The 22829-nt window shown below is 45.0% G+C and overlaps 1 protein-coding gene across 2 annotated transcripts in view; it reads left to right on the forward strand.

The window, feature by feature from the left end:
• VWA8 (von Willebrand factor A domain containing 8) overlaps window positions 1–22829 on the forward strand; it is a 392083-nt gene that overhangs the window by 363486 nt on the left and 5768 nt on the right. For both annotated transcript variants that reach the window (XM_047755719.1, XM_047755720.1), the window contains 3 exons: window positions 7605–7730; window positions 10016–10174; window positions 22627–22725. In XM_047755719.1, coding sequence (XP_047611675.1) covers window positions 7605–7730; window positions 10016–10174; window positions 22627–22725 — 384 coding nt within the window. The remainder of the gene's footprint in view (window positions 1–7604; window positions 7731–10015; window positions 10175–22626; window positions 22726–22829) is intronic.

A 22829-nucleotide genomic window follows, 5' to 3' on the forward strand; every position in this document is an offset into this window, starting at 1 on the left:
TGGGTTAAGAATCCAACGTTGCCAGGAGCTGTGGTGGAGGTTGCAAACTCGGCTCAGATCCCTCATTGCTGTGGCTGTGGCGTAGGCCGGAGGCTACAGCTTCGATTAGACTCCCCCGCTAGCCTGGGAACCTCCATATGCTGTGAGTACGGCCCTATAAAGCAAAAAAAAAAAAAAAAATTAATTAATTTTAAAAAAACCCCAGGTTCTTACATGACAGTGAATCCAGAGATAACAAACAAGCATAATATTCTAAGGGAAAAGAAATTATTTTGTAATTTTGTACCCCTCTTACCAAGGGCAGTAATAGATCCCCTAAAAAAGACCCCTTTAATGACTTTTACTACTTATTAGTAGGGACACCACAGGAAGAATCCTGCGGTGCTGTTGGGTTGGTTGTTTGACAGCCTTCCACTGGGTCATGGTGTTATTGACCAGGGTTCTTGGCTTCCTTAATCAATCGAAATTGGTACAAGACAAGACAAGAAATCCAGACAAGGCTTTATTGGAGGCTCCTGCTGCAGCATAATGAAGGGAAAACAAGTCACAAGTTCCCTTACTGAACTGTTTTCCTTATATGGGGTGAGGGTAGGGGTGGGCCCAGGGCAGAGGTGTGGCTTAGGTGGTCTGCCCACCCCCGTGGTGATGCTATGCCCAGCAAGCATGCGCAGTCCCCTGCTTTTGCTCCCAACCCCCGTGCTTTTGGTCTGCTCTTCAAAGGTAGCAGTTGTGTGTTTTGGTCATTTTGTGTCTTGTTGTCCATAATTTGTCTCTACTGCGCATGCACACCTGTTATCTTTAGTCCCTTCTAGTTACTTTGTATTTTGTTGCTCCAGGAGGCATTTGTCCAGGGGCCAGCACTGCAGCAACCAGTCCCAGATCCCAGCCTGTCTCAATGGCTCTATTGCTCTTTAGTGGGACCTTTTCCTTCAGCGCCCCCGCATTCACAACACCTGTAATTCTCTTCTTGTGCCTTTGGTCTCTGACAGCAGCTTCTGTGCTCTAACACTGATCTGGAATTATATCAATAATGCAGGAATTTGCAAGCCTCCCATAAGCAGTTAACAATTCTTCCCTCCATATTCTTTTTTTTTTCTTTTTTTTTTTAATTTTATACCGGTGTACAGTTGATTTGCTATGTTGTGTTCATTTCAGGAGCACAACAAAGATTCAGTTATACGTAGACGTATATCTAGTCTTTTTTCAGACTCTGTCTCTATAGGCTTGAAGCGCTGCCTTATATTAAATTAACTTTTATTTAGCTTGCCAGGTTACCTTAGCTGGCCCATAAGAGTTCTACCTCACAAGCCTACTAAATAAAATTGGAGACAAGACTCTCCTGGTAAATAATAAAGGTGCTAATATAGTTTAGTCAAATATAGGAATATTTAAAAGACCAAGCAATAATTACTGTAGATTGTTTTATTACAGTGGTATCTTTATAAATATTTAGTGGATTAAAAGATAATCCACTAAATAATGATATTTACATAATCATACTCCCATCTGATTGTCATAAAGCATGAATCGTCTGTGGTATTCTGGGACAATCTAAAATTTAAATCTTAGGAGTTCCCTTTGTGGCTCAGTGGGTTAAGAATCTGACTAGTATCCATGAGAATAGGGGTTTGGTCCCTGGCCTCGCTCAGTGGGTTAAAGATCTGGTATTGCCGGTAAGCTGTGTTGTAGGTCAAAGATATGGCTTGAATCCAGCATTGCTATGGCTGTAGCGTAGGCCTGAAGCTGAAGCTCTGATTCAACCACTAGCCTGGGAACTTCCAGACACTGCACATGCAGCCCTAAAAAGATTAATTAATTAATTAATTTAAAAAAATTAAATCTTAGGACTATAAATTAGCATAATAGAATGCTTTCCTGGGTATGACATTTGGTAAATCTTATTATTTTTATTATAGTGATGTGGTCATTTGTTTATGTGATTTTACTTAAGTTGGTATGTTTATTAATACAGTTTTTAGATATTCTTCAAAAATATTTATGCATACAATAGGCATTCATGTGTTGATATAAATAATGAACCCTATTAACAATTTTAAATCCTGAATGTTTCTAGAAAGTTCTTAGTATTTCTTAGGTCTGATTCTATCCCAATTTAGAGAACGATCTGAATTGCTGAGAGTCTTGGACAACCTGTTCAGGAGATGTTTAGTATCCCCAAAACTCCAGAAAATGAAACAAAAGATTTTCACCAAGTTACACATCTTCTAGGTATTTTATGCTTTCTTTTGAGTGCTGATGATGGGGCAGAAAGATGATGAAGTTTGCAAAGCAAAACTAATTATCCAGAATTCCTGCTGTGGTTCAGCAGTCATAAACCCAACTAGTATCCATGGGGACACAGCTCCGATCCCTGGTCTCACTCAGTGGGTTAAGGATCCAGCATTGCTGTGAGCTGTCATGTAGGCTGCAGACGAGGCTCGGATCTGGTATTCCCGTGGCTGTGGCATAGGCCAGCAGCTGCAGTTCTGATTCAACCCCTGGCCTGGGAACTTTCGTGTGCCTCAGGTGTGGCCCTTTTAGGGCAAAAAATAAAAATAAAAAACTAATCCTCCACCCAAATCTCTGAAAATGCTTGATATCAATAGCAAACCCACTTAAGATAAACTAATTAAAGCTAATGTCAAAATAAAACATGGGATGAACTGGTTTCCTAAGTAATTATTTTCCCCATAATTTGTTGCATTTTGCAGGCAATCCACCTAACTGTATAATAATTTAGGAATAATTTACTAGTGATAAAAACGCATTCCTTCAAAGTCAGCGTTTAGCATCCTTGATGAATTTTTTTTCTTTCTTTCTTTTTACAGCCAGACCTGTGGCATATGGAAGTTCCTGGGCTAGGGGGTCAAGTCAGAGCTACAGCTGCAGGCTACCCCACAGCCACAGCAACACCAGATCTAAGCCTCATCCACAACCTATACCAAAGCTTTCGGCAATGCCAGATCCTTAATCCACTGTGTGAGGCCAGGGATTGAACCCACATCCTCACAGAGAAAACATTGAGTCCTTAACCTGATGAGCCGTAATGGGAACTCCAATCAACATATTTTTAGAAGCTTACAAATCCCAGTTATGTGAGACAGTACTACTGTCCTTACTAGTGTGATATAATTAGGAAGAGGCAGAGAGTAAAAAACTAATTGGAAAATCCTTGTCTTCACATTAATGATTTTCGTTGCAAATTAAGTGTAGACTGTGACACTTCTGTCCCTGACACAGTGCCCCCTCAATTTGAAGATGGTACAGCAGGGATCTAGAGAATCTCAGTAACTTGCACACAATGTGAGCCAAGACTATAATCTTCATATGCCAAGTCTTAACCGAATGCTTTTTCTCCTGTGGTCCACTGTTTATCTGGATAGCTGCATTCCTGAAATGAAGGTAGATTCTGCATAGTTAAAGAGCTGTGTATGTGTGTGAGATATAGAAACCCCCTGTGCTTTCTGCTCAGTTTTGGTGTCAATCTAAAATTGGTCTTTAGGAGTTCCCTTCGTGGCTCAGTGGTAACGAAGCCGACTAGTATCCATGAGGACGCAGGTTCGATCCCTGGCCTCGCTCACTGGGTTACAGACCTGGCATTGCCGTGAGCTGTGGTGTGGTGTCAGCTCAGATCCCATGTTGCTGTGGCTGTGGCATAAGCAGGTGGCTACAGCTCCGATTTGACCCTTAACCTGGGAACCTCCATATGCCACGGGTCTGACTCTAAAAAGACAAAAAATAAAATAGTCTTTAGTGAAGTCTATTTTTGAAAATATCTAGTTGTGACTGTAATGATAGTTCTTTGCTAAGCTACAGAGTGACAATCACAGTGCTTTTTTTTTTTTTTTTTTTCAATAACCCATGCCCAAGATCTGGACCTTTTCTGTTCCTTTAGAATTGACTGTGTCACTTCTAGCCTTATAAGTCTCTACACTTACTATTCGGATAAACTGAGAGTTACATGTTGTGCTTAATTGAATTACACATCACTGGAAAGTTTACCAGCTTCCCTTGAACTTTTAGACAGGTGTACAATGTCCGAGGGACAGTTCTTCATGGTACATGAATCAGTCACCCCAGCTTCTGCTAGCGTGAAGCATGCCGTGATTTTGCAAAAAGGGGTTTCTCCTCTCTTAAATGGCGAGGCCTGGCCTGTGAAATATGGCCTTCTCTGCAGGTGTCCCCCTAAGAAATTTAATCTCATATCTCCCCTCAGGGAGGGTCTTACCTTTGTAGGTCTTCTTGGAAGGGTACCCATTTCTGCAGCAAAGAATCTTGCTTCACTTATAGTGTATTTGCATCCCTATGGCTCCATTTATCTGTTCATTTTTCTTTTTGCTTTGCTTTTTTTTAAGGCTGCACCTGCAGCATGTAGAAGTTCCCAGGCTAGGGGTTGAGTTGGAGCTGTAGCTGCCAGCCTATACCACAGCCACACCAATGCAGGATCCTGCTCGTCTGCGACCTACACCATAGCTCACAGCAATGCCGGATCCTTAACCCACTGAGCAAAGCCAGGGATCAAACTCGCATCCTCATGGATCCTTGTTGAGTTCATTAACTCCTGAGCCACAAAGGGAACTGCCTCTGCTCATTATTCTATGCTCTGTTGTAATGTAATGTTTTTTAATCTATTTAAAATAATAACTTGGATTTTTTTTTTTTTTCTTTTTACAGCCCACACCTGTGGCATATGGAAGTTCCCAGGTTAGGAATTGAATTGGAGCTGCAGTTGAGGCCTATGCCGCAGCCACAGCCACAACAGATCTGAGCCACATCTGCAACCTACGCCGAAGCTTGCAGCAATGCTGGATCCTTAACCCACTGAGTGAAGCCAGGGATCAAACCTGCACCCTCATAGACATTAGGTTGGGTTCTTGACCTGCTGAGCCACAACAGGAACTCCGTTAATTAGGAATTTTAACTGAAATTAAGTCAAGGAAATAATTCAACAGAATGATACCTGCCATGCTCAGCCAAGGTCATATTTCTGTCCTCCAGGTATGTCAACCAGGTTGCAGTAAACCCCTCTGCTTGTTACCTTTTGCCACCAACTAGAAGATACATTCTGTTTTCAGAAACACCAAAATATGGAAAAGGGAGTAGAATTATTAGCATTTTCTCTTTCCCCTATGGTGAGATGGTGGAGGCTTAAATTTATTTTCACTACATTTGTAGTCTGCATTAAAAGTCACAATGCATTCCTTAATCTCTGGCCATTGCAATAGTTTTTTTACAGGGTGAAAACCTCACTGGTTAATAAAGCTATGTAGCAGCTAGCGGAATTGAGTAGGGCGTCTTCAGGGTCATTGCCTTGTCAATGTATGGATGAAACTGAAAATCAGTGCTTAATGATATAGTGACATAGCTATATCACATGGCATGTCATTGTATTCCAGTTGGAATCCCATATTCCTCTGAACCCAGTTTTGTTTATTTATTTATTGTCTTTTTAGGGCCACACCCACGGCATATGGAGGTTCTCAGGCTAGGGGTAGAATTGGAGCTGTAGCCACTGGCTTACGCCACACCCATAGCAACACCAGATCCAAGCCACATCTGCAACCTACACCACAGTTCATGGCAAGGCTTAACTCACTGAGTGAGGAGGCCAGGGACCAAACCTGAGTCCTCATGGGTATTAGTCACATTCATTACCGCTGAGCCACAATGGGAACTCCTTAAACCCAGCTTCCTAGAATCCAACTTCCGAGCCACTCCTGCCAACTCCTGCTACCACATTCTCTTGGACTTTCTGCAGTGCTTATTTTCTCTATCTAGACTAGTCTGTGAGCCCCTGTCCTCATCTTTGAAAGGCGTTAGAAGCAGTGCTCTGCTGCTTGGTACCTCCGAGAGTCACAGAGTCTCAGGATTGAAAGGTACTAGATGGCCAGGCACCACTGTGTTTCCCAGTATAGAGTGTCCTGGAAGCATGAGGAATTATCCCTCCAGACATCAGGAATGATGGGGAAGAAGCAGCGGGAGCCAGGTCCCAGTCCTGTGGCGGAGGGGAGGCGGGGGTGCCCAAGAAGGAAAGCAGTGTGTGATGGAGCTTGTCTGCCTGATCGATAGCTCAGTGGGAAGGGATTCTAGAAGACCACCCACCCCATTCTCCTGTCACTCATACGTGTATATCTTAGAAAGTTACATGAAGAAATTGAGCTATGCTCCAGTGAATCCCATTGGTCCATAAAGTCAGGGGGCTTTTACCAAGATTATGCATCAGCAAAGAACATACTGCCCAGGGGCACATACCTGGTGGTCCCTGCAATTAACTGCCCAACTATTTTAATATCTTTATGCTGGTCCCTTAGGAGTTTCTCTCTATTTCGTGTTTACCTTGATACATATCTGTATTCGAATGGGGTATTCTGCACCTGTTTGAGCAAGAGTATCAGCAACAGAAAAACAGTATGTATAGTACGACCCAGAGTAGTGGGTAGTCCTGGGTATACTGTGTGGAACTCCTTTGTATGGTGGTCGGTCTGCCCCTAAAATAGACACCGGCTGCCTGAAGCTTAACTTTTTGTATTTTCCGAGATAACACTGTCATACAGCCACCGCCAGTGAAACGATGTGGACTTTGTTGTTTGTAATGTGTATCTCCCACTAATAATAATAATAATAATAATAACAGCTAACATAGGTTGCCAGGCTCTCTCTCAGCGGATTCCATGTAGTATCTCACTTCATCTTCACAATAACGCTCTAAAGTAGAAACTAGTGTGGTTTTCACTTGAGAGATGAGGATGCCGAAATGCAGAACAGCTTAAATAACTTCCTTGAGCTCAGATATGGTGGAGGAAGGACTGGCGCCAGGCTGTCTGCCTGAAGAACACGTGATCTTCACTCGTACTCTAGCTTGCATGCAGAAAAGTATTTTTGCTTCTCTTCCCACTTCTCAAGGTAAATATAGTCCTCCCTTGTAAAAAAAAACCTATGCCTCGATTGGGACATTGTACCTCTTTATCATTCACTAGCATCTTTGTCCACGTGGCATCATTTTAAGTTATCGTGGGAGAGTATTATGTGCAAGTAACTCGAGAAAAGTAATTTAGAAGATTTCTGAATAGAGACGATCAGAGCAACAGTAGGGCACAAAATGTTCAGCCTCCTGTTGTTTTCAGCTGTTCCCATTTGCACTGTAAGGCACCAGGGAACTTGTTGCTTATCCAAAAGGAAGAGTCTGAAGATCACGTGCTCTCTATGCTTGCAGACAGTGTGAACAAGGTCAAGCTGATTATTTTGTTACCCAATAAATTTTCGAGGAGTGCCATGACAGGAAATCCATAAGAAACGCATCACCATTACATTTCCAGATATTGCATGTGGCTCCAGAGGTTCATTTGCATACCGTTTTCCCATTCATATGTGCCATGAGTTCATTTTATCATCCCATATGTTAAAGCACTTAGAATTGACAAAATCTACACAAAGGGCACTTTTTTGTCAGCAGAGCAGAAACCAGTTCATTTATGAAACTGCGTTATGCAGCACGATCGTGTATTGAAAAGATCCCTGGTGTGTTTCCTGTTATTCGTGCATAAAATATGTCCGGGAACTCGCAGAATTAATTAAAATAAGGATTTGTGTGTGTGTCATTGTAGGCTAAAGGTAAAGAAAGGCAGTGGCTAAGACACCAAGCTACTGGGGAACTAGATGATGCCAAGATCATTGATGGGCTGACCGGAGAAAAAGCCATCTACAAACGCCGGGGCGAGCTGGAGCCACAGGTAAGTCACGGTGTGCTCGGAGCCTGCAAGCTGCAGTTCCGTCTTCTTTACAGGTAGATGTTCCTTGAATTGCCGTCTGTGTCAAAACACCATAAACCCTGAGTATGGCAACCAAGGAAAGTATTATATTTTTAATAGTCAGGAAAAACGCATAAATATTATACTGTTTATTATATGAGTCAAGATCCCCATATGAGTCAAGAAACACTGGGCACACTCAAATTGAGGCTTCTAGGGAACAGTTAATAAAGACTCTTTACAATAGTAAGGGTGGGCTTTAGAAAAACTAAAAAGAGACAGTGTGGGCTCGTACCAGCAAGGACCTGACCCATCCCTCCGTCTAAAAGCGAAGAAGAGAAAACCCTTCCTGGAACACAAAGATAGTTTAGAGAGAGGGCTGCCCACCAGGAGCCGTGACCTTCCGTAGAGGGAGAGCCCATTCCAGGGGCCACTGCAGAGAAGGGCTGTGGGAATAAATATCCCTCCCCCGCCTCTGATCACCTGCCAGTGCCCCCCATTAGCAGAACCCCCACCCCACCTCTGCCACGACCCAGAAGCCAGCAGCTCAGAGAGAGGTGGGGCCCTGCATGCAGATCAGGATACATGGAGCCGGCTGCCCTGGAAGGCAAGCCGAAGGCACGTGGGTATCTCTGAATCCCAGAGGGTGATGCAAAGGAAAACACTAGTCTTAGTGATTTTCTCCTCTTCTCTTCCTTCAAAGAACTGGGTCTATCCTAGACCTGAAGACATTTTTTAAAAATCAGGACTCCACCCATTCCTAGACCACCTGCTTCTGGGTTGGGCTTTCACACATCGCAGAGCGGGCTCCCTTGCTTCAATCTATTGATAGTCAGCCCTCGACACGAGAGCTTACGAAAGAAAAATTAAAAAAAAATTTAAAACATAAAAAGAAATTTTAAAAAATTTGCAAATTTACAAAAGAAAAAAGAAAAGTAAGGCATGCTCCCTTACGTATCTCTAATTTAGTGGGTAAGGTTTTAGATAGCCATACTATTCAAATATTTGCAATATTTGGCAATATTTGCAAAGAAATAGCAATAAGGCAAAATGCCGAGTCTCGTAGAGGGTTCCGTGTGTGACCTTCTATATCCCTGAATAACCAGAACTGCTGGGTAGCCTCTGAGAGCTGGGGTTGGGGGTTCGGGATTGGGGGGGTGGGGGGACAGTGCCTGGTGGAGCAGAGGAACCACTTACTCCATCCAAATGTTGACCCAGAGGATCCTGTCGTAAAGTACCTGGGGGAGTCCTTCCTTCTGTGTCATTGGGGTGAGTCAATGACAGCTTCCTTTACTGACTCATCGTGGTCCCCACCAGTGTTCAAAGACATCTGAAATCGTGAGTGGTCCTGGAAGCCTCTGCAGCACTGTTCCTAATTTAGGCAGACCCAACAAGCTTTGAAGACATCCACTGAATTGGTCTCCAAGCATCACGCTCCAATACCCGCAGTATTTTCTTGAAATTACTGACTCCCCTCATTAGTTTTCATGCATGCCACCAAATGCACAGTGACAGAATAACCGGGAGTTTTTCTCCCTTTTTCTTGTAAGTAAAACTGACAAGGCATCCTTTAGTTTTTAATTCAGCAACTGGCCAGGCAAGTGTCCCCATCAAAGGCAACCTTCTATGAATTTCGCGTTGTAATGGATGGTTGCTGCAAAACAGCAGTTCGAGGCCACTTCCATGCCTTTAATCGCCAGGGAACGTGAAGAGAAGTCGTAATTCAGTAACTGGAAGGAGAGGAAAGCTGAAGGCTTCCTAAGGACAACAGACACAGAAGAAATATTTTCCTTCGGTTCTTTGCCAGACCCCGTCACCCTCCCCGCTTCACGTCGCCTGGTTTGGGGAATCTGACATCTCTTAACAGACTGTGTGGGAAATGATTTTCAGGTCCCTACACAACAGGTCTTAGGAAAATTGATGCGAGCTTCCAGAATAACGCCATCCTGCTAGAGTAACTGGGAGGCAGAACGTGAAAATGACACCTTGGGGGTTATCTCCTTCCAGATGACGGTTTTTAAGGCAAGAGCAGCCTCGGTAAGGGAGCTCTAGCCTAAGCTTGGTCCTTGCAAGGACCGTATTCCAAAGCAAAATCTTTCCCCCGTGGCCCAGCCCACGTCTGAAGTTGCGTTCCCTAAAACGTAATCTCTAGATGCCTCTTCCACGTGCCAAGGTGGCTGATCAGCCTGCCTCGTGTCTGGCACTCAGGGCCAGCGGGCAGCCCCCGAACGGCAGCCAGTGATGCTTTTGGGTCATCCCTCCCTCAGGTGGGCAGCCCCCAACAGAAACCCAAGCGCCTGCGCCTGGTGGTGGATGTGTCTGGCAGCATGTACCGCTTCAATGGGGTGGACGGCCGGCTCAAGCGCTCAATGGAAGCCGTGTGCATGGTCATGGAGGCGTTCGAGAACTATGAGGAGAAGTTCAAGGTAAGGACGTGAACTGAGAGGCATCGGAGGCACAGCTGCCCAGGCATCGGGCCCCGAGTTAGGATGTGAGACGGGGTGGGGAGTTGGTCACCCAGGGCGGACGAGAACCTGCATCTTCTCATCAGCTCCTCTGTCTGCATAGAGAGAGTGAGCCTTCCATTTTATCTGCTCTGATAAACAGAAAATGATAAGACCAGAGCTCCTGGGGTGGCTTAGCGGTAATGAACCCAACTGGTATCCGCGAGGACGAGGGTTCCATCTCTGGCCCCGCTCAGGGGGTTAAGGATCCGGCATGGCCATGAGCTGTGGCGTAGGTCACAGATATGGCTCCAATATGGCATTGCTGTGGCTGTGAGGTAGGCCGGCAGCTGCAGCTCTGATTTGACCCCTAGCCTCGGAACCTCCATAGGCTGTGGGCCAGGCCCTAAAAAAACAAAAAGGCAAAAGAAAAATGAGAAGGCCATAACGTACAGACCAGTGGCTACTGAGGAGAGCCCTGCACTTGAGAAGTTGTGTGATGTCAGCCATGATGTTGGGGGGGGCGGGGTGGGGGAACAGGCAAGTAGGGAGTTCCCTTGTGGCACAATGGGTTAAGGACCTGGCACTGTCACTGCTACAGCTCAGGTCTCTGCTGGGGCATGAGGTCGATTCAGGAACTTCCACATGCTACAGGCACAGCAAAAATAGAAAAATAAAAATACCAGGCAAGTAGAAACACCACTGGTCTCTCCCCAGATTTCTCAAAGCTACCGGCCCCATCCCAGTTCCCCCCACCCAGCCACACATTCTTGCCCCATCTCCAGGCAGGCAGCCTCCCTGAGGTTCTCAGCACTGCCTCACTCTGCACGCGGGCGAGGGTTACACCATCTAACAGATGTCTCCTCAGCTGACCGTGAAGGTGCTTACCGTGCAAGAAACACAGTTTCCCAGGGAAACAACGTCCATTTTGCTCTTGCCCCGTGCGCTCTGCCTCCTCCTTCAGAGGCCTGAGCGTTGAGAAGGGATCTCCTGCCAGCACATTACAGCCCATCCATCCCTTCTTAATCAGCCACAGGGGCACAGGTGCTTCTGGCCTCGACAAAAAGACAAATAACCTAAACACAGCCACGTGCCATGTAACTATTCTCAAAAAGTTCCATGGAGGGGTTCGTGTTGCGGTGCAGTGGAAATGAATCTGGCTAGGATTCATGAGGAGGTGGGTTCAATCCCTGGCCTCACTCAGTGGGTCGGGGATCTGGCAGTGCCGTGGGCTGTGGGGTAGGTTGCAGGTGTGGCTTGATCTGGCGTTGCTGTGGCTATGGGGTAGGCTGGCAGCTGCAGCTCCGATTTGACCCCTAGCCTGGGAACTTCCATGTGCTGCAGGTGCGGCCCTAAAAAGACAAAATAGAACAGAATAGAATAGCATGGCATAGCATGCCGTGGCATAGCAGAGCAGAGCATAGCATAGAATAGAGCATATGGTTCAAATTTACGTACAAAAAAATTCACAAAACAACCTCTTTGAGGAAAAGTGGTACTTAGATGGGTATCTGGAAGGAGGGAGAAGGGGGGCAGTTAGAACTGGGAAGGATTTAGAATCCTGTCCCTACAAATTCCTCATTCTGACCACAGCGTTTGGAGCCCGGGTCACCTCAAAGGTCATTCCCTCCAGTTTCCTCATTCCTCAGACAAGAAAATGAGACCTAGAAATGCTAAAGACTGCCCAGTGTCAGAAGGCTAGTTACAGACAGAGTAAAATGGAGCCAGGCTTCTTTGTTTGCCCTTGTTTTGTTTTGTTTTGTTTTGTTTCGTTTCAGGGCCACACCCACGGCATGTGGAAGTTCCCAGGCTAGGGGTCCAATCGGAGCTGTTGCTGCCGGCCTACACCACAGCCACAGCAACTCGGGATTCTGAGCTGCATCTGTGACCTACAGCACAGCTCATAGCATCGCCAGATCCTTAACCTACTGAGTGAGGCCAGGGATGGAACATGAGTATCTCATAGATACTAGTTGGGTTCATGACCACTGAGCCACAGTGGGACCTCCCCTTTTTGGTTTCATTTTTAACTTTCCCCTTGATCCCTCAGTTTTTTATTTTGAAAAAATTTACGTCTACAAAAAAATTGAAAGACCTGTAAATTGGGAGTTTCCTGGTGGCACAGCAGGTTAAGATCTGGCATTGTCACTGCTGTGGTGCAGGTTCAATTCCTGGCCTGGGAACTTCCCTAGGCTGTGCCATGGGTGTGGACAGAAAAAAAAAAGGTGAAATAAACACCCATATGCCTTTACTCAGATTCACTAACTGAGAGTATTTCTCCTCTTTTGCTTTATGTTTCTTTCTAAATATATACTCTTTTTCTCCTCTCTGATCCATTTGAAAGTTATACCTAGACTTTACCTCTATATACTAATACCTCTACCTCTAAATACTAATTTATTATACTTCTGCTAAGAGTAAGGACACCCCCTAATATGACCTCCGTACCACTATCTCTTCTAAGGAAATCACCCATAATTTCATAGTATCTCTTAATATCGAATCCACATTCACTTTCCCAAGTATTCCAAGGGTCACCATTCTGGGCTATGGAATAGAAACTACCCCAATCCTTTCTAATTATTGTTCCACCTACAATCTGGAAGCCAGTCAAAGTCCTCACCTTTTCTTTTTTTTTTTTTTTTTTTTTTTTTATCTTTTCAGGGCTGCACCCGAGGCATATGGCAGTTCCCAGGCTAGGGGTCGGATCAGAGCTATAGCTGCCGGCCTACACCATAGCCACAGCGACGCAGGATCCGAGCCACATCTGCAACCTACACCACAGCCCAGGCAACGACGGATCCTTAACCCACTGAGCGATGCCAGGGATCAAACCTGCGTCCTCATGGATGCTAGTCAGATTCGTTTGCACTGAGCCCAGTGGGAACTCCAAAGTCCTCACGTTCTTTTTGGTAAGAATATCTTGTTAGCCTCTTTTAACCGGTAATGGCTGTCTTTCTTACAGATACCGCGTTACTTTTCATGATGGTACCTCTCTTTTTTTTTCTTTTTTTTTTTTGTGTGTGTCTTTTTGCCATTTTTTGGGCTGCTCCCGTAGCATATGGAGGTTCCCAGGCTAGGAGTCAAATCGGAACTGCAGCCGCCGGCCTACGCCACAGCCACAGCAACGCCAGATCCGAGCCTCGTCTGCAACCTACACCACGGCTCATGCCAACGCTAGATCCTTAATCCACTGAGCGAGGCCGGGGATCGAACCGGCAACCTCATGGTTCCTAGTCGGATTCGTTAACCCCTGAGCCACGATGGGAATTCCCTCATGACAGTACCTCTCTTAAGAGTCCAGAGCATTCATCTTATGGAATATCCCTCATCCTGACTTTGTCTGGCTCTCTTCTCATGGTGCCATTTACCTTGTCTCAATATCCTCTTTATTTCCAGAACTCCGCACCGGTTTCCCCTCACAGCAGATACACTGGAGACTTTATATAATCTTCCCACCGCCCCTGTCAGCATAACCGAGATGTTGGTTGGTCACTGGCTCCCCAGGCTTTGTGGGGCTCACCTTTGCAGAAGGTGGGCAGGCAGTGGAATGGAGCCTTCTTACCCCTTACCTTCTGCGGGAACGTTTTCAGTTCTTGATGAAGTATGTTGAGTTGTAAGTAGTGGTACAAAGTATAAAAGGCACAAAAGACTTAAGTGTGAAGAGTGAGGCTCTACTTCCCTCTTTCGGCTCCCAGTTACCTCCCTGCTGGAGCCCACTGTTAATAGGTTTTTTCAGCATCTTATCAGAGCTCTTTGATGAATATACAGCAAATGGAAGGGCACCATTCACCCTGTTCCTGGATCGTTACACTATATCCTCATAATCCACTCGTTTAATCTCTCTGGATTTTCATTTCCTCATTTGTGAAGAAACGTAGGCCTAGGAATGACAAGTGAAAGTATATCATTTACTCAGCAAATATAAAATGATGCAGAGTTCCCGCTGTGGCACCGTGGGTTAAGGATCTAGCATCGCCACAGCTGTGGCATAGGTCGCTGGGACCTTCCATATGCCGAGAGTGCAGCCAAAAAAAGGAGAAAAAAAAAATATATATATATATATTTAGTTGTGCATGCATGTGTGTTTGTGTTGTGTTGTGTGTAAAATGATCCATGAACCAAAGACAGTTTTAGGAGCTCCTGATGAAAATTATATATTCTGTCACCTAGGACAGCACGACCTGTGGTGTCACACATCCAATCCAGCAGTGTGCGCTGACTCCTTCCCCCCCCCCCCCCCCCCCCCCCCCCCCCCCCCCCCCCGTTCCAGGCGGTTCTTAACGTCGTCTTCCTGCAGTGATCCCTCTGCTGTAAAGCTGTCTCGTCTGTGTTTTGCTTTGAGACCTTCAGAAGCCACTGGCCTGGCCTGGAGATCTAGACTCTTCCCCACCCGCAGCCTCTCTCTTAGCCTCTGCATTGTGTTATCTTTGGCTCGCGCGCAGCCCCTGGGCTCTGCATCCTTAGAGTCCAAGTCCAGGAGGCTCCCTGGGAGTCAACCTCCCCTTTATTCCACCGTAGCCTGACCCATGCCAAACCGCAGGGACCGTTGAGCAAGAAGGACTGAGAGGGGACAGCCCGCTCAGTGGCAGACCCATTTCAAAGGCATCTGGAGTGTTTTAAGTTCCTCAGAATTGTTCCACCAACTGAATTCAATTATTCGCAGGAACAGCCTTTACAGGAGCAGCATTTATTTGCTAATGATCAACCTAAACTCCTCGAATCTTCTAATCAGCGGGATTTTTTATGGTCACACGGCACTCAAGCCCTGGTGTCAAAAGACGAATGGTAATAGTTACGTGACTCATTTCATAGAAGGCAGAACGCATGTTTTTTCTTTACCTTCATTCCAGTTTATTCCTCGTGAGTTCTCCAAATCCCTAGGAATGTTTTCCCTGTAACTTTAAAGCAGATCGCCTTTGCAAAAGCCTTAATTGTTTTTCCTCAAAGTATTTGAACTTTTGGTGTAACACCAAAAGTGAGGTGAGTATTTTCCCACTGAGCACGCAAATGGTGACACCAGAAAATAGATTTATTGAGTTATTGAGAGGTTGGACTTTGGGGCGGGGGGGAACCCTCAAATTTCTTATTTCTGTGGAGACATAGAAAGCATGGACTAAGGCCAGATGCTCTTGAAGGCTGTTGGGGGCGAAGGTGTGTGGGCAGCACTTTTTATTCTTATTTATTTATTTATTTATTTATTTTTTGTCTTTTGTCCTTTTAGGGCCACGCCTGCAGCATATGGAAGTACCCAGGCAAGGGGTCTAATCGGAGCTGTAGCTGCCAGCCTATGCTAGAGCCACAGCAACACCAACTCTGAGCCATGTCTGTGACCTACCCCACAGCTCACGGCAACACCAGATCCTTAACCCACTGAGCAAGGCCAGGGATCGAACCTGCAACCTCATGGTTCCTAGTTGGATTCGTTAACCACTGAGCCACGACGGGAATGCCAGAACTTTTTATTCTTTCCCCTCCATCCCCAGTTCAACCACAATAATTCCACTTTATATTGCTATGGCATGATGTTTCAGAATCTGGGATTTTATGCCAAAAGAAAGAGCTCCACTGTTTAAAAAAATTTTTTGAGGGTTAGAAAACCTAGGAGTTCCCATGTGGCTCAGTGGGTTAAGAACCTGACTAGTGGGCGTTCCTACCGTGGCACAACAGAAATGAATCCGACTAGGAACTGTGAGGTTGTGGGTTCGATCCCTGGCCTTGATCAGTGGCTTGAGGGTCCGGCATTGCCACAGACTACAGTGTAGGTCAAAGATGTGGCTCAGTTCCAGCGTTGCTGTGTCTGTGATGTAAGCCCGCAGCTGTAGCTCCAATTCGGCCCCTAGCCTGGGAACTTCCATATGCTACAGGTATGGCCCTAAAAAGCAAAACAAACAAAATTAATTTGGAGGTCCCGCCATGGCACACTAGGTTTAGAATCTGACTGTTCCATCCCTGGCCTGGCACAGCAGGTTAAAGATCCGGCATTGCCACAGTTGCATGTAGGTTGAAGTTGCAGCTGGGGTTCAATCTCTGGCTCGGGAACTCCATATACCATGCATGTGGCCATAAAAGCCAACCAACCAAACAAACAAACTGGGCTCAGCAACTATAATTCACCTTTTCCCAATGTCTCAGGCATTAGGAAATGTTTAACTTTTTTTTTTTTTTGGCCACACCCACAGCATGTGGAAGTTCCTGGGCCAGGGATCGAACCCACGCCACAGCAGCGACCTGAGCCACTGCCTTGACAATGCCAGGCCCTTAACCCACCCACCACCAGGAAACTCCTCACATGTTTAGAAATGGAAATCAGTCACCCTATCAGGCTCAGGTTTGGAATAAATTTGTATTGCTGCATGACCAAAGAAGAGTATACAGGCTTCTCTGAATCCATTCAAAGTTAAATATGAATTCAGAATTGACTCAATCATAGAATTGATTCAAAAAGCCTAAGTAGAGATTGGGAGGGGGCAGAGGGACAGGGAGTAGTGAGGGAATGGTTCTTTTTCTATACTGAAGCACTGAATTTAGAGTCAGAGGTTTGGATACCATGTCTGCCATCTCTAGATTGCTGACCTTAAGACTGTTAATCTCTCCGAGCATCAGTTTTTTAATTTGGGAAATGACGTTAATAACACCCACCCCCTAAGGATCCAGCATTGGCCTGAGCTATAGTGTAGGTTGCAGACACGATTCATATCCCAAGTTGCTGTGGCTGTGGTGTAGACCGGCAGCTGTAGCTCTGATTGGACCCCTAGCCACAGGTGCAGCCCTTAAGAAAAAAAAAAAAAAATTAACACCCACCTCCAAAGGTGTGGAGAGAAAGAAACCAAATGAAATGAGATATGCAGAGGCCCTCTGTAAAGCATAAAGACCAGTACAGAGATCCCACTGTGGCTCAGTGAGTTATGAACCTGACTAGGATCCATGTGGATGCAATGGGTTGGATCCCTGGCCTTGCTCAGTGGATGAAGGATCTGGTCTTGCCACAAACTTCAGCATAGGTCACAGATGCAGCTCAGATCCCGAGGTGCTGTGGCTGTGGCATGGGCTGGGGCTGGAGGCTGCAGCTTGGATTGACCCCTGGCCTAGGAACTTACATATGCCACACGTATAGCCCTAAAAAGAAAGGAAAAAAAAAAAAAAAAAAGACCAGTAAAAACGTTGACATTATACTCATTAAATGTATTTTCCTATCCTTTCAGTGACTCTCTGAGGTTATATAAAACAGATGATCCCTACTTGTCTGAGAGGTTAAGTGATTTTCAAGCATACAATATTAGAGGCCATCGAAACCAGCATTATTTATAAGGAGAATTAAGATGGGGGGGTAGGTGACTTGTGAATGTCAGAGCTAAGTCTAGAATTTTTGACCTTCAAAACATTTTTCTCTTTACCTTCACATCTATATGAAGAAAGCTTAGCTAACTAATACTATCGATTATTACCTAACAGCCTAGAGTTCTTTCTTTTTTCTTTTTTTTTTTTTTTTTTTGTTCTTTTTGTCTTTTTAGGACCGCACCTGAGGCATTTAGAGGTTCCCAGGCTAGGGATCGAATCGGAGCTGTAGCCACCAGCCTACACCACAGTCACGGCAACAATGGATCTGAGCCGTGTCTTCGACCTACACCACAGCTCATGACAACGCTGAATCCTAAACCCACTGAGTGGGGCCAGGGATCGAACCTGCAACCTCATGGTTCCTAGTCGGATTCATTTCCGCTGAGCCACGATGGGAACTCCCGGCTTTTTTTTTTTTTTTAGGGCTACACCTGTGGCATATGGAGGTTCCCAGACTAGGGATCAAATCGGAGCTGTAGCCACTGGCCTACACCACAGCCACAGCAACACAGGATCCGAGCCGCGTCTGTGATCTACATCCCAGCTCACCGCAACGTTGGATCCTTAACTCACTGAGCAAGGCCAGGGATCGAATCTGCCTCCTCATGGATCCTAGTTAGATTCATTTCCACAGAGCCACGGCAGGAACTCCCACCCTAGAGTTCTATTGGCACATCTCTTGACCTTTTAAATCATACATTTATCTTCTAATCCTTTGCTGCTGGCCGTCAGCAGTGCCACCTGAGAATGGTGTGTTGGTATGTCTAGGAGATTAGAATTTCACACATCATCAGGCTTCCGAAATAGCCTCAGATGGGTACCTCTTACCTCCTTACGCATCTCATAGCTGTGTAATAAAGCATAATTCCTCCCAAGGTTAGCAAGATTATCCTTCCCAATAGAAATTTAAACACAAATCTTACTCATAAAAATGCTAGTAGCTCCTGATTCTAAGCAAAGCTCTCTTTGCCATCTAAGTATTATAAATCAGCCTCCCAATTTCATGATAAATCTTTGTGTTTTGGACTGAAACTCAGCATGCATTTGTTTTCATTTGGTTTTTTTTGTTGTTGTTGTTGTTTGTTTGTTTGTTTGTTTTTGTCCTTTTGCCATTTCTTGGGCCGCTCCCACGGCATATGGAGGTTCCTAGGCTAGGGGTCCAACCGGAGCCATAGCCACCGGCCTACGCCAGAGCCACAGCAACAAGGGATTCGAGCCACGTCTGCAACCTACACCACAGCTCACGGCAACGCCGGATCCTTAACCCACTGAGCAAGGGCAGGGATCAAACCCGCAACCTCATGACTCCTAGTCGGATTCGTTAACCACTGCGCCATGACGGGAACTCCTGTTTTCATTTATTATACCTTTCTCTACATGCTTGAGATTTCTCAAAAGAAAATATAGCAAAGGGGCATTTAAACAAGTCTCTAAAGCAAAAAAAAAAAAAGTGTTAAAATCTGTCTTCTCTTTTTGAGGCTTTTCTTTACTGCTGTGGTTTCATGTTTATGTTGGACGTTGATTATAAGACTTCACAGAGATTTAAGGGATGCTCTGAAAAGTGGAGAAAAATATGACCGTAAAAATGCTGAGCTACTCAGAAAAAGTTATGATCTAAATGTTAGGCAGTTGATAACGACAGTGGGGTTCTTGTTTAGTGACTCCTATGATCCCTCCCTGGAAGCAAGCCTGATACCTGGTCAGGTCTGATTTGACAGCCGTCTTGGCAGGAAGCAGGCCGGGTGAATGGCAGGATCAGGAGTCAGAAACAGAGGAGTTTCCTGGTGGCTCCAAGAGTTAAGGATCTGGAGGGGTGGTGGTGGGAGTAGGGGGTCAATCCCTGACACAGGAACTTCTGCATGCCTCAGGTGAGGCCCAAAAAATAAATACATAAAAGGGGGTTAGAAACAGAAATGAACGAGCTTACGCACTTTTTCCTCTACCCCAGTTCTGAAGATCAGTGAATTACTCTCTGTGAGATGTGTAGGGATCCATACTCTGCAGATGCTAGATAATTATGACAAAGAGGGATTGTTTTTAATGGAAGCTTAGAACGATCTATAGTAACCAGGAAATGCTCCACATTTGATGGACTTTGAATTCTTCTCAAGCATTTTATTTACTTGGGGCGCAGAAGAGTCCCCAAGCCCATCTGGAAGATGAGAACCAGAGCCTGCACACCATTGAATAAGCCCCATCCTGTCCTTCACGCGTCTCTTCTCAGCCTCTGCAATACTAACTGGGCACTTTACTAGCTAGTATTGCAGTATTTACTAACTTCAATACTAACCAGACAGCTCTGCAAAGGGCACTTTCTTTGCTGCATGCGAAGAAGTTTTTATCTCACTTGCCTGAAAAAGTATAGGATGCTTTTTTTCCTCCTGGGCAGATAATTAAATGGTAGGTGATAGATCAATCGAATGGTAGACAGGTTGGTAACTAACATGTTTCTAGAGTTGTTTAATCAGTATCTGGTTTTGATAAAGAACATCTAACTACTCATTTGACTGCCTTTTTTCTTTCTTTCTTTCTTTTTTTTTTTTTTTAATGTGGAGGTTCCCAGGCTCAGGGTTGAATCAGAGCTGCAGCTGCCAGCCTACATTGCAGCCACAGCTATGCCAGCTTTGAGCCACATCTGTGACCTATACTACAGCTCCCAGCAATGCCAGGTCCTTAACCCACTGAGCGAAGCCAGGGATCGAACCCTCGTCCTCACCGATGCTAGCTGGGTTCATTACCGCTGAGCCACAAGGGGAACTTCTGGGAAAGGAAAGCTTCTTCATGCCCCAATTTGATTGCAAAAGCTCTTAAAGCATTTCAACAGTAATCACACCACGCATACTCATAGGTCCTAAAATGCCTTAAGATGAATGAGCTACAGCCTTGCCTTCAGAGAACCCACACATTTAAAAGGAATAGACTTGAAAAGAAATCATTGCCTTCCCCTAAAGTATACCTAAAGTAGTATTTTGCACCTGGTATGTGTTCAAAAAATAGCTATTGATTAATGGTCAGTTGGTGAATAGACGGCAGTGAATCTTAAGCATTTTGACCCATAGTATTCTGAGTAATCCCTCCAATCTTTTGTCTCAGACCCACACCCAGAATTTTCTTTGCAGGTCCCCCCGTTGCTCAGATACTCTGAGGTCTATTCTAACCTTCATATCAGCATCAAAAAAATCCTTTGAGGGAGATGGGAGGAGAATTTAGGGGCAAACCCCACCATTGCAGAGGGCCACCTTGTCCCAGTTATAGCTGTCTCAGATCTCAAATGCCTTTCGAGATTCTGAAAGAACGTTACACCCCCTCTCTCAGCTCCAGCCTTTTGTCCACAGACAGGACTTTCCCGTGTGCACACTGAGATAGGGAATTTAAAAGGTATTTCCTAAACTAAAAAATATATATCATGCACCATTGAAAGTAGAAAAGCAGATTGTAAAATCACACGGTCATCATTCTCCATCAGTTAAAAAGAATGTTGATACAAATATACATGTGTGTGAATGTGTAACCCCTTACACGTCTCTTGAAAGGAAATTCAAGCCTAGAAACTTATACAAGAAAACAGTAACAGAGTGATGGGATGATGGCTAATTTTTACTTTCTTTTTTGTGCATTTCTATAATTTCTATAATTTCTACAGTGCCTATGTTTCACTTTCTTGTTCAGAAAAAAAAAACTATGTGGAGAGTTCCCATTGTGGCGCAGCAGAAACAAATCCAACTAGTATCCATGAGGATGTGGGTTCGATCCCTGGCTTTGCTCAGTAGGTTAAGGATCTGGCATTGCCATGAGCGGTGGTGTAGGTTGCAGATGTGGCTTGGATCCCAAGTTGCTGTGGCTGTAGTGTAGGCCGGCAGCTGTAGCTCTGATTCAACCCCTAGCTGGGAATTTCCATATCCCTTGGACACGGCCCTAAAAATAAAAAAAAATACAAAAAAAAAAAAGAAAGCATGTGTCTTAGTTTTCTATTGCTGTGTAACAAGTTACCAAAAATTGCTTCTTAAAGCAATGCCTGTTTACTTAAGTTGTAGTTGTGTAGTTCAGAAGTCCAGGCAGACTCATCTGAGTGCTCTGCTTGGGGTCTCATAAGGCTGAAATCAGGATGTCAGCCAGGCAGGGCGCTTACTTGGAGGCTCTGGGGAGGGATCTGCTTCCAAGCCCATTCAGGTTGTTGGCAGGATTCAGTTCCTTGTAATCGTAGAACTGAGGTCCCTGTTTCCATGAGGGCTCCCAGGCAGGGTTGCTCCTCAATGCGACTCTTGGGGGCTTGCCCTGTGATCCCCTGCTCCCATCTCAGCCACAGATAACTCCGCATGTCAGATCCCACTGAAGTTCAAATTTCTCTGTCTTTCCCTTCTACGATCAGCCAGAAGGAGGAAAAAGAAAAAAGTGAAAATAAAGAAATAAATAACAATAAAAACTCTACTTTGGGAAATGCTATAAAATTGGGTTGTGATGATCATTGTACAACTATAAATGTAATAAAATTTATTGAGTTAAAAAAAAAAACTGTATTTGTTAAGGGCTCGTATGATTAAATTAGACCCACCTAGATATTCTCTATTTCAATCAAGCCAAAGCCGACTGATTACTAACCTTAATTACATCTGAAAAATCCCTGTTGCCTCATAACATAACATAATCATGAGTGATATGCCAAAATATTCACAGGTCCTGCCCACACTTAAAGGGAGAGGATTATAGGGCTATATATACCAGGGCAGCAGGACTCCTGGGGGCTACCTTAGAATTCTGCCTACCACAGTGTGTGTGTGTGTGTGTGTGTGTAAACTCTCCCCCGAAAGTTAAGAATGGAATCCTTGGGTGGTCCCTGAAGCCTTCATCATACTTTCTACCTTCTGCTGGAAAGCACAGAGCACATCTGGTCATCCACAGGGATGGACCAGAAGTGAAAGAGCCTGGAACATCTTTGCTTTTGTTGCTAAGCACACATGCGTCACTCTGCACTTCTCCATGGCCCTGTGCTGAGCAATTCTGGGCAACAACAAACCAAATATTTGGAGCCTCCTAGGTCCAATGACAGTTCTTTAGTAGATGGAGGCTTCTAATTTTGATTCTCTTGCCTATAGTATGACATCGCTGGACACTCTGGAGATGGCTACAACATTGATCTGGTTCCAATTAACAAAATCCCCAAGGACAACAAGCAAAGACTAGAAATTCTGAAGGTAAGTGCATTTAATTACCTCTATCGCGTGAAAACTTCCACCAGGTTAGGTAAAGTCTTCTGGTCACTGAAAAGAGTCACTGAAGAAGCAACTGTTATAGGAAT

The sequence above is a fragment of the Phacochoerus africanus genome, chromosome 13 (genome assembly GCF_016906955.1).
Source record: "Phacochoerus africanus isolate WHEZ1 chromosome 13, ROS_Pafr_v1, whole genome shotgun sequence".
Lineage (NCBI taxonomy): Eukaryota > Metazoa > Chordata > Mammalia > Artiodactyla > Suidae > Phacochoerus > Phacochoerus africanus.